This window comes from Ovis aries, chromosome 19 (assembly GCF_016772045.2).
Source record: "Ovis aries strain OAR_USU_Benz2616 breed Rambouillet chromosome 19, ARS-UI_Ramb_v3.0, whole genome shotgun sequence".
NCBI lineage: Eukaryota > Metazoa > Chordata > Mammalia > Artiodactyla > Bovidae > Ovis > Ovis aries.
This window is the reverse complement of record NC_056072.1, coordinates 37,358,903-37,371,202: the sequence shown is the minus strand read 5'-3', so window position 1 is coordinate 37,371,202 and position 12,300 is coordinate 37,358,903. Positions and strand designations below refer to the sequence as shown.

At 41.8% G+C, this 12,300-nt stretch overlaps 1 protein-coding gene across 1 annotated transcript in view; it reads right to left on the bottom strand.

Moving 5' to 3' along the window:
- PRICKLE2 (prickle planar cell polarity protein 2) overlaps nt 1-12,300 on the bottom strand; it is a 351,661-nt gene that overhangs the window by 99,840 nt on the left and 239,521 nt on the right. The window contains exon 3 of the mRNA XM_042236613.2: nt 2,024-2,207. Within this exon, the coding sequence (XP_042092547.1) occupies nt 2,024-2,207 (184 nt within the window). The remainder of the gene's footprint in view (nt 1-2,023; nt 2,208-12,300) is intronic.

Sequence of the window (12,300 nt, the reverse complement as noted above, 5' to 3'; positions counted from 1 at the left end):
GATGTATCAAGGTGTAAAAACTCACTGCTCAAGTACTGGCAGTAGAAGGGTGATGTCAAACACAGATATTCAGTCACCCGCCACCTCATCTGAGTTTCCAGACAAACTCAAGCAAATACTCTCATTCTTCTTCAACTTATTAATAATACAGTCTTTACTGAAACAGAAAAAAATAAAGATTTAACCTTAATATACAAACTGGGAGAAAATGTGCATGCATGCTAAGTCTCTCCAATTGCATCCAACTCTTTGTGACCCTATGGACTGTAGCCCTCCAGGCCCCTTCAGGCGCCTCTGTCCACAGGACTTCCCAGGCAAGAATATTGGAGTGGGTTGTTGGCATTTCCACCTCCAGGGGATCTTCTCGACCCAGAGACTGAACCCAGGTCTCATGTCTCCCTGCATTGGCATGTGGGTTCTTTAACACAAGTGCCACCTGGGAAGCCCCTGGGAGAAAACCTTCTTATTTATTTCTGCTGATAACCCAACACAGAATTCCTTTCAATTCTCACAGAGATTATTTTCTGTGAAAGTTTCCATTCTAAGACATTTTCATCCTAGTAAGAATTAGAATAGAGTTCACAAAACTCAAATGCCTGTAGGGTATAGGAAGATGAACACAAAAGGATGAAATGGGCTTAGTCGTGACCAGGCTGACCTGGAGATTTACCCTTTTGAAACTCTGGAAAGAATGTCTCGCACTCAAATCAATGGCCTGCACACCAATCCTTGAGAAAGTAAGATTTCAGATTCTACTGAGAGTAAGATTCCAGATTCTCAAAATTTCAAGATCTGAGTATCAACTTTAAAATTAAAATTTTTTAAGTATGAGCAGTTTCAAAGTATTAGTGACTAATTAAAATTTTAAACAATCCTTTGCTGTTTAAACAAATCCTGGCTCTGTGTTTGCGATTCCATCTGTCAAATGACAACCTCATTATTGGAAGAAGAAAAATGAGAAATGGCTAACCAAGGAGATGTTATCAGGGTCCCATCCTCAAGTTCTTGGTGAATTTTTGGGTCTTCCCTCATTATAAAGAACTTTTTTCTAAGAGCATCACATCTAAAGTTAACCTTTCAGGGTTTTTTAAGCTTTACAACATTGCCAGACATAGAGAAGATCTCCAGGGAAAGAACCTTTCTATGTGAGAGGAAGGGAATAGTGGTCAAACACTTAAGGCTGTGATAAACCTGTCTCTCAAAGATGCACAAGGAAGATCATGAAAGTATCCAGCTTATGGGAGGGGCTTCTAACCCAACAGGAGGCTGGGACAGGAGAAAATTCCAAAGACCAAGAAATGCAAAGTGGCGGTTGTATATGACTGAGAGAAATGCAGTGACAGAGAAAGAAATCAAGTTCATTGAACCAAGCCAGCAGTATTTACAGCCTGCAAGCAGTGCCAAAATGTTTCAGGAAGTACCAGTATCTTTCTCTGTCAAGCTGGGTCAAACTTTTCAGCGCAGCATCAGATCACTAGGTAAATCCTCATTTCCTTACTCTCTTTTACAAAGAATCTTAACATTAAGATTGACGGCCAATGTAGGACACCCCTTCCCTCTCCAAAAATGCAGTTTCATTACCTAATGTTTCTAGACGTTTTTAGAAAATCTTTTGGTAACAGCTTCAATGGAAATGTAGAATGAATTAGCTCAGTTTCATTTCTCTTCCTGGTTTCCCAGTGGGGACCCAGACGTCTTCTTCCCGTACAGCAACATCTTCCAGACTTAGCAAAGTCAGCTCTTCCTTCTGAACCAGAATGAGGAACAACGGCCGAGACCATGGGAAAAGCCAAGCCCATGACTGCCCTTCCATCAGGAGCAGTATCTCCGGGACTTCCTCTGTAGGCCTGAGGCTAAGACTCTGCACTCTCAGTGCAGCAGCCGGGGTTCAATCCTTGCTCAGAGAACTAGATTCCGTGAGCTGCAACTAAGAGTTCCCCTGCCACAGCTGAGACCCAGTGCAGCCAAATACATAAATATTTAAAAAAAAAAAAAAAAAGAAGAAGAAGAGAAAGAATGGTACCTGTTCAGGCTTCAGTCCTGGCGGAACCCAGGCGTACTCCTCCAGGGCACAGCCTGAGTCATCGTCCGAGGTCGAGTTCCTCTGGAAGTCAAACATGAGTTTGCTGACGGTCTTCTCCATCGCCAGGGGCATCACCGTCACCATGTGCTCCTCCTGAGGGCACTTGCAGTGCAGGCAGATCTTCCTGCAAGCAGCAAAGGCCGGAGGTGAGAAGGAAGGCAAAAGAAACCATTTTTTCACTTAGCCTGCCACTCACCAGCCCTTGGATCCCAAACCATAAACACATTTCTTGGCAACTGGCTTTTGGCAAAAGCGTCTAAAGGAGTGTTCCACACCCCACCTGTTTTTGTAGAAGGCGTGGCCCTGAGTACCTGCAAAGCTCCTGAACTCAAGTCAGGGGCCACCAGGTGAGCATGCTAAGGACATTTAAACACGGATGCCAACCTCTTCTTCTAAATCAGTACCCCAAGAGGCAAGTCAAAATACCTTTTATTTTACTAGGTAGAACACTGTATATGCACCATGACCACAATTTCCTTGACTGGAATAGTAATTAAATAGATACCATACATAGTCAGACCAGAAATATTACCAGGAGATTTAACAAATACTGACAACATTCCATTTTTTTTAAAAAGGTTTCCAGACCTTAGGAAAAGAAAGTGGTTTTTAAAAAAAAACTGCAGGTGAGATTTTCCTTAAGAAGAGTAAAAATAGTTTTTTTTCCAACAAAACAAATCTGACCCTAAGATCTGCTGGGAAAGGCATTTTCATCTCCACTGAAGATCCTTGTGGGCTTGAAATTCTAATTAGAAACCCCAAATTACCCCACATTGGTAGCTGTTTTTTTAATGTACAAGAGCATCATGCATGTGAATAATTTCAAAAGATAGCAGCCAAAGACACAATTCTCTCCCTCAAATTGAACATTTCTCTTTTAAGATTACCATCTGTTCCCTTTTCCATGGCTACAAAAATGATGAAGCAATAAAAACGTTGATGTCAGCAACACAAAAGCACTTTTAGCTTCCACCAGTGAAATAAAAAGTAAAAAGAGAGGAAAAAAGTAAAGGAGGAAAAAGATTTTAAGAAAATAAGCTGCTCTACCTGCACTCTGACCTTTAGGATTAGTTTCAGGAGCACCTTATACAAGTGGTGAGACAGCCCAGAATTCTAATTGCCATGTGCCTGAATTTTTTGACAAAAGCTTTGTGAAGAATATAATTCACATACCATAAAATTTGGCATTTTGGAGTGTACCATTCACTGGTTTTCAGTATATTTACAGAGATATAAAAGCACCACCATTATCTAATTTTAAAACATTTTCTTCACCCTCAAAAGAAACTCCAAGTGCATTATTAGCAGTAACTTCTCACCCTCCCCTTCCCCTGGGCCCTGACAACCACTAATCTATTTCCTGTCTTTAAGGTTTTACTTGTTCTGGAAATTTCTGGAAATTTCACATAAATGGCATCTTACTACAAATAGTCTTACCGTATACATAAATGGAATTTTACTATATACAGGCTTCTTACACATAGCAGGATGTTTTCAAGATAAACTCTTGCAGAAGCTCATGTCAATCTTTCATGTCTTGCATTATAATACTCCATTATATGGATATACTACACTTTGTTTATCTATTCATCAGTCAGTAGACAGTTGGACTGTTTCCACTGCTCTTGAATAACGCTATTCTATTTATGTGCAATTCTCTGTATGTTTTCAATTCTCTCGGGGTATTTACCTAGGAATGGAATTGCTGAGTCATACAGTAACTTTATGTTTAACATTTTGAGGAACCGCTGAATTATTTTTCAAAATATCTACATCTTTTTACATTCCCACCGTTAATGAATGAGTGTTCCATTTTCTCCACATTTTCGTCACACTTGTCATTGTCTTTCTCTGTGATTGTTGCCTAGTGGGTGTGAAGTGGTATCTTACCAAGGCTTTGATTTGTACTTCCTTAATGACTAATGATGTTACACATCCTTTTATGTGATTGTATATCTTATTTGGAGAAATGCCTATTCACATCTTTAGTTCATTTAAAATTGCCTTTTTATTGTTGAAATGAAAGAATTCTTCATATACTTTTTGGATACAAGTCCTTATCAGATATATGCTTTGTAAAAATTTTCTCTCATCTGTGGACTGTCTTCCCTTTATGATGAAGTCCTTTGAAAGACCTAAGTTTTTGATTTTAAGGAAGTCCATTTTTTTGCCCTGTTGTTCTTTCTGCTTTTGGTATTATATTTAAGGAACCTAAGGTCATAAGATTTACTCTTGTATTTTCATCCAAGAATTATATGGTTTTAGTTCATATTTATAGGTCTATGACCCATTTTGAGGTGCTTTTCATATATGGTATGAAATAGGACTCCAACTTCATCCTTGTGCAGCTATCTAAGTGTCCCAGCGCCATTCAATTCACTTGCATTGAGCCTTGTCAAAAATCAGTTGACCATATATAAGGATTTATTCTGGACTCTCAACTCAACTTCATTTCATATTTTGGTCTATATGTCTCTTCTTATGCTAGTACCATATTGTCTTGATTACTGCTCTTTTGTAGTACATTTTGAAATTGTATAGTGTGAGTCCTCCAATTTTCTTCTTTTAAATATATATATATATATATATATATATATACATATATATATATATATTACCTTTTGTGGGTCCCTGACATCTGCACTATAAATTATAAATTTTAGGGTTATCTTGCCAATTTTTGCAAAAATTTAAGCTTGGATTTTGACTGGCACTGTGATGAATCTTTAATTTGGAGAGTACTGCTATCTTAACAATATTAAGTCTCCCAATCCATGAACAAAGAATGTCTTTCTATTTATTTCCATCTTTTCGAACGTGTGTATTCCTTAGGACTTTCTATATACAAGATCATGTCATCTGTGAATAGAGATCATTGTATTCCTTCCTTTTCAAGGTAATGCCTATTTTTTTCTTTATCCTGTCTTATTGCTTGCCTAGGTCCTCCAGTGATCTTAAGTTGCAAATGTCTAAGTGGTCTCTTTGTCTTGTTCCTGATCATAAGAGAAAGCAACCAACCCTTCACCATCAAGTATTAAAGAATTGTAGGGTTTTTTGGTAACTTTTCTTCATTAAGTTGAAGAAATTTTCATCTATGCTAGTAACTGAGAATTTTTAATCAACAAAGCGTGTTACATTTTGTCAAATGCTTTTTTTTTTTTTTGTATCTATTGAGATGATCAGTTGGGGATTTTTTTGGTCCTTATTCTTTTAATGGCCTGAATTTTGATACCAAAATGTACATGAAGAAACGAAATCAGTTTTGTCCAGCCAAGTGAGGCTTGTCAGATTCTTCTACTTCCTGCTTTTCATCTGACTGAACATATCCACGAAGAGAATGTACCTTGGGATCTGGTTTGCATCTCCAAACTCAGAGAAGTTTTATCCAAATCTTGGCTGTTGCTTTTAAAAATAGTTTGAGCTCATTTTAATGGGAACTTGTTAATTAATCACCTACTGTAAAGAAGTCAGGGGTCTTGGGAAGCAGTCAAGGTTTTTTTTCCCCCCTCTAGAACTTTTTATGTCAGTGTATGACTTAAGGGGAAAACAGTCTCCCTATGTTTAAGCAAGTCTAGGAAGCTCTTCGGTGACTAATGGTTTACTAGCAAGTCACAGTTTTAGAACAAAATGTATAGAGATTTTTGTCTAAATTCAGTCTCTAGAATACTCATCAATGAAACTCATTTATTCAGCAAGGCCGGGAAGAGCACACTTGTTAGTGCTGGACAGACATAGTCTAATGAACAGAAGCTCCAGAAGAAGGAACAAAGACAAAAGCGAAAGAGAATTAAAAGAACCAGATCCATAATGAGTCTCATTGAATAGAAGTCTGAACAGAGGAGAAAGAGGGAGAGGGCTAAGGGTCCTCTTTAGTCATTTCACAAGTAACCACCAAGTACCTACCATCTGCCAGGCACTGCTCTAGACACTAGTGATATCCAAGCAAAAGAAACAAAGACCCCTCCCCTCACAGAATCTATATCCTTAGAGGGGGAGAAACATACAAAAAACAACAACAAAAAAATAACATCATTCAATCAAGTAGTGTATGAAAGCTGCTCAGTGCAATGCAAAGATAGAATGGTGAGGCAAAATGAGGGCAAGCAGGGCTTGGGTAGGGGCACACAGGAGCAAATGCACAGCATGTGATGTACTTCCACCCGACACCCATGAGCTCAGATTTGCACACCAGTCCTCCAAGAAAGGAACTATCACCTCCACCTTCCAGAGAAGAAAACAAAGCAGAACAGAGATGCAAAGTAGGATCCATCTGACCCCCAAATCCTATTAATACCCTATGAAAGGCATACCTCATTCCCACCGGAGAGCAGCCTTTCGCTCGACAACAAACACATTCAGAAAAATCAAAACCAAACAGGAAAAAAAAAGAGGAGGAAAAGAAACAACAACAAAAAAAGGTAAATCAAAACCATCAGGACCTTATGTATTTTCCCCGTTAGCTGTCTGCCTTCCATTCCTCATTTATAATTAACAGGCACTGCTGTGGCAAGGCACTTTTATTTGCAAAGAATTTTTAACCTTTGAGTGCTTCCATGACAGCCTTTGGAGAGACTAATTTAATAACTCCTGTTTACAAATGAGCAACGGCAAGGCCTAGATGCTGAGAAAGGTGCAGAGGGTCAGAGGTAAAGCCAAGAGGATTTCTCTTGATTCTCAAGTCTCTCTCTCCCTCTTGGCAAAATGCAAGCAACACCTAAGAGCTCTTGCTTTCAACACACTGATTAAAGCTTTTCAGGAGTGCGTGGGGAAATAAATGATTTGGTTTTGGTTTTTTCTTTTTTAAATAGACATTTATGAAGATAGAACCTGCTAGTAAAGCAGGATTTCATTAAAAAAAAAAAAAACAATCACACAAAGCGTGCATTGGTTTCATTCTGTCAGAGTTGACATTCTACCTGAACATAATTGGGTTTGTGAATGACAGGTTTCCAAGGAATAAGGCATGATTCAGAGAGCAGAGCTCCTGCATCCTCCGTTCTCCCTCCATCTACCCAGCAACAACCCTTGCCACCCCCCACCCCCAACTAAAGTGGCAGCTATGAATTCATTCGCTTTCGTATTCAGAAGCCACAATTGGCTCTTCCATGACATACCCAAGACCAGCAGATGAAGGCTCTCCTTTCAACTGACTCAAAGTACTCTGGTCATCTGCATCAGTGACCAAATCATTTGCAAAATGCCTAATGATTTATACCAATGAACCCACCGACCATGATGCAAAAGAATTCCTTATAAATGGATCGGGGGTGTTTGTCTGTTGGGGGGCGGTGTCTCACCTTTGAGATGTTGACAGGTTATTTACAACGCTGAACCCTGAACCACAACGTCTCCTTTTGTGTGAGAAGTGACAGGATGAAGGCAAAAAAGGAGTCTTCAGTGTCACACGATGCTGACAAGTTCAAGTCATAGACTGCAGGATTCTAGGTTTGGGTAGGATTGGAAATATCATTAAGTCTTTCCCCCTGTCCCCCCTTCCCCTTTCCCTTCTCTTTTTCATCCTTCCTTTTTTTTTTTTAAGGAGAGGAAAATATTTTTTTGCAAGAGAACTCCCATGTGGAAACTCATTATATGAAACAGAGCTGCCCAAGTTGATAAGACAGCAGGAGGTCCTGTGCTCAACTTCTCTTAAGCTCCACCTTCTTCTAAACTCCAGAACCATTTTCATGGTCCTAACAAGGTTGCCGGGAGAAATCTCAGTAACCTCAGATATGCAGATGACACCACCCTTATGGCTGAAAGCGAAGAGGAGCTAAGGAGCCTCCTGATGAAAGTAAAAGAGGAGAATGAAAAAGTTGGCTTAAAACTCAACATTCAGAAAACGAAGATCATGGCGTCTGGTCCCATCACTTCATGGCAAATAGATGCGGAAACAGTAGAAACAGTGTCAGACTGTATTTTTTGGGCTCCCAAATCACTGCAGATGGTGACTGCAGCCATGAAATTAAAAGACGCTTACTCTGTAGAAGAAAAGTTATGACCAACCTAGATAGTATATTCAAAAGCAGAGACATTACTTTGCCGACTAAGGTCTGTCTAGTCAAGGCTATGGTTTTTCCTGTGGTCATGTACGGATGTGAGAGTTGGACTGTGAAGAAGGCTAAGGGCCGAAGAATTGATGCATTTGAACTGTGGTGTTGGAGAAGACTCTTGTGGGTCCCTTGGACTGCAAGGAGATCCAACCAGTCCATTCTGAAGGAGATCAACCCTGGGATTTCTTTGGAAGAAATGATGCTAAAGCTCCAGTACTTTGGACACCTCATGCGAAGAACTGACTCATTGGAAAAGACTCTGATGCTGGGAGGGATTGGGGGCAGGAGGAGAAGGGGATGACCCAGGATGAGATGGCTGGATGGCATCACGGACTTGATGGATGTGAGTCTAAGTGAACTCCGGGAGATGATGACGGACAGGGAGGCCTGGCGTGCTGCGATTCATGGGGTCGCAAAGAGTCGGATGTGACTGAACTGAACTGAACATCTCAAGGGTTCCAAAGACACAAATCTGGAAACCAGCATACTTTCCAGGACAGCTCAAGGTCATTTCTAGTATTATCAGAATATAAACTAAGTGCCCAATAATTTGAGAGATGGCAGAAAGACAAACAAACAAACAAACAAAAAAAAAACAAAACAAAAAACAGAGGCTGTTGGATGACTTCAAAGAGACAGATAATTCTTCATCATCAAACTCTGCAGATGATGATGATGATTCTGGTCATGGGAAATTGTATGCCCTGTTTCTAAGACATTACATGGAGATGCCTAGGGTGTAGAGATGTACCCCCATGACTGATTTGACAAGCCTGACACAGGGCCCTGAAGTGCATTTTCACCAGCATTCCATGTCATTCCAATCTGACATGCACTTGGAAGACATGCTTCTGGAGCAATCCTCCCAGTTAGAAGGGGGCACCTGAGTCAGAGGATGGTCTGGAAACTTGAGTGTTCTACCAACATTCCCAGTGGTCTCAAGGCATCTATGCCAACTGTCCTGATCATGATGTATTAAACTCTTGTATCACTAAGCCCACCTGTCACTCAGGTGGGCACCACTGGGGCATGTGTGTGAAAACATGCTGCTGAGAGGCAGGACCATATCAGTCATCAACCAGTGCCTCTCACTGCCAGCCTGCTATCTATCCTGCCTTCTTCCTTCCCTGGGGTATGGGCTTCCCTGTGCCAAATTCATGGTCAGACAGGTTCAGGTCACTTTTATGCACAGGGTCATAGGGCAGAATGCTTAAAGGGGGCTCAGTCCCAACACAAATCAAGTGGGGGATAAGGAATGCACAGTTCTGGGCTCAATACAGCAATGTCTCAGGCAGCTGAGATCAGGTGTGGGAAAGATACTTTTGTTAAAGACAGACGGCTATGGAAAGCAACTAGACTCCAATAAAAATTAATAATAATAAAAAAATACAGAGGGCTAAAATACCCCAAAGGCCTCCAAAGCTTTTTGCTAATTAACAGATGTGTCCTTGGTATTTAAATTCTTCCATGACTTCAGCTCACTAAAGGCACAAGAATCACTCCTTTTACTCTTAACCAGAGGAAAAGAGTAAGCCTTTTTCTCCTTATCGTAATTTAATGTTACTGCCCCCTTATCATAAAAAGAAAAGCAACATATAATGTATGTAGAAAAGAATCAGGAATTACAGATAAGCAAGAAGAAGAAAAAAATAATTCAAACACTCACAATCCCAGAGATAATCACTGCTGAACAGAAACAGATGCGGGCCCTCTTCTCCTCTCATGTGAAGGAACTGGAGACCAGATTTCATTTATGTGTGCGCGCTATCAGGGAGTACCGAGAGACAAGACTCTGGCCTGAAATAAAAAGCCATGAGCCAGAGCCACCCACACATGGACACACAACACTCTCGGCAGAAAGATGTGCATTCTTCAATCCAGATAAGTGGGTTTGCTCTGATCTGGTGCCCTGTAGCAGGATCAGAGACTTTATGTACATAGTGCAGAGAACACAAGGCAACGTGGGAACTGCCTATATACTTAAGGGTATCACAGAGTTAAGCTGGGTCCCTCAGATAGATAGAAAAAAGAAATCTGAAAACCGGATTTCAACAGCTATCAACTTTGAATTTGCTGTGCAAGTAGGGAGAGATGGGTCATGGATAATCTAAAACCACTAAGCCCTGGCTCTGAATTGTGTCTTTGTATATTGGTCACAGACTCTCAATGGTGCGGTAAGTGACGTCACTGCAAACCACCTAAAGGGTGTCTTGGGCAGGCCAGACTTCTGAGGGGCTGGGTAGGAGCCTGGCTTCCTCAGTCCACTCTGCTGCTCCATTCCCTCAAGTTCCCAATAAAAACATCCAGCTTTTCACATGCATGCAAGACACTGGCCTAAGATGAGCCAAAACTTATTCTGCGTTTCATACCTTTGGGAACACCTTTCCCACCTTATCTGTTTGACCAAGAAAACAGGTAAATACGTGTTTTGAGTGAAGAGAGATTTTATTAGGCTGCAGGCTGCCTGGATGTGAGGAATGAAAAGAAGCGGGCACTCTTAGCAGAAAAGCCATTACCGTGCTGTGTAAGCGAGCTGGTAAGAACTGGAAGTGGGGTCTGCTTGCTTTCACTTAGCGCTGAGAGGACGTCCCTAGTGGTGCAGTGGTTTAGAGTACGCCTGCCAATGCAGGAGACACAGGTTCGGTGTCTGGTCCGGGGAGATTCCACACGCTGCAGGTCAGCGAAGCCCGGGCACCGCCAACTGCTGAAGCCAGTATGCTAGAAGCCACTGCAATCAGGAGTCCACGAACTGCAGACGGAGAATAGTCCCTGTTCACTACAACTAGAGAGAAGTCCAAATGCAGGAACAAAGACCCAGCACAGCCAAAGAAAACAACTACATAAAAAACAAGAACAGCAACAAAAAAAACAACAAAAAAGAATTGTTTAGAAAAATGGGTATCACTGAGATACTCCCATGATGAGTACACCAGAACTGTCAAAACTGAGCTATCACCAAGAACACTGGCTGTTCCCCTCCAAAATCGCCTGGGCCACATGATCACATGACCCACATGACAAGGCTTTAGCTCCCTCCTTCCGAGTGCTGCACAGAAACACAGTGGAGGGTCAGAAAGACAGGAAGGCAGGCAGGTGGGAAATAGGCTTATGGAGGCTGGCTTGAAACGAAACGAGATGAGGATGTTCCAAGAAGGGGGAACGTGTCCCGGAAGGATGGAGGACTCCACAGGCCAAGTCTGACGTCCAGGGCCTTGACTCCAGTATGTGCTTGGGAACTGGGGGATGGCAGGTATATTTCTAATGTTTATGCAATTTCTTACATTTACAAAAGGTTTTATAACAGTCATTTTGTTCCATAGTTTATCATCGCCTTTATTCCTTCTCAGCTGCCCTATATAGTTGGCATTTGTATCCGTTTCACACATATGATCCTACAAACTCATAAGCAACTTGACTGAAGTCACACAGATTAGAACCTAAGTTGTCCAACTCCAAGACCAAAGCTCTTTCTATCGCCTTTTTTTTAGGAGAGTGGTCAAATCTTCCTTCTTTCCTGCGTGCATATTTCCATCCTTCTCATTACCTGTCCAACCATCCAAGCAAACAGTGATGGAGCATCTACTGTAGGCCTTGTACAGAGATGTTGGGATTCAGACAGTATTTCTAACCTCATGGGGCTTCAAGTCAAGTGAAGGAGAGAGACAACAGTAAGGTCAACACATAGATAAACTTGCCACTTACAGACTGTGGTGACTGTCATGATGGAAGCAAACAAGGAGATGGGAGAGGGGCCAAGGATGGATCAGGACAAGCCTCCCCACTGAAACGACATGTGAGTTGTGATGGCAAGACAGAGGAGGAGCCAGCTCTGGGGAAGACCAGGGAGAGTTCTCCAGGCAGAGGAAAGGCAAGCAGAGGCTGTGGCATGGGGGAGGGTATGGAGTGACTGTCTCAGGAGGCCATGTGTTGACCTCCCCTCCTCCACCACTGTAGGCATGGAAGATGGTGACCAAGGCGGCTGAGCCCCTGCCTGTACTGAAGCACTGTGATTTGGGGGAAGAGGCCATCTCAGTGGGCTCAAGGAAAGCTCTTCCTTTCTCCTGAATTCCGTTCGCCTTGGACTTCCTATCTCCCTGTCTTGATACCCAGACGTCAGCATATCCTGTTATTTGCAGCCTCACTGGCTCCTTCACCCCCTATCCCCCC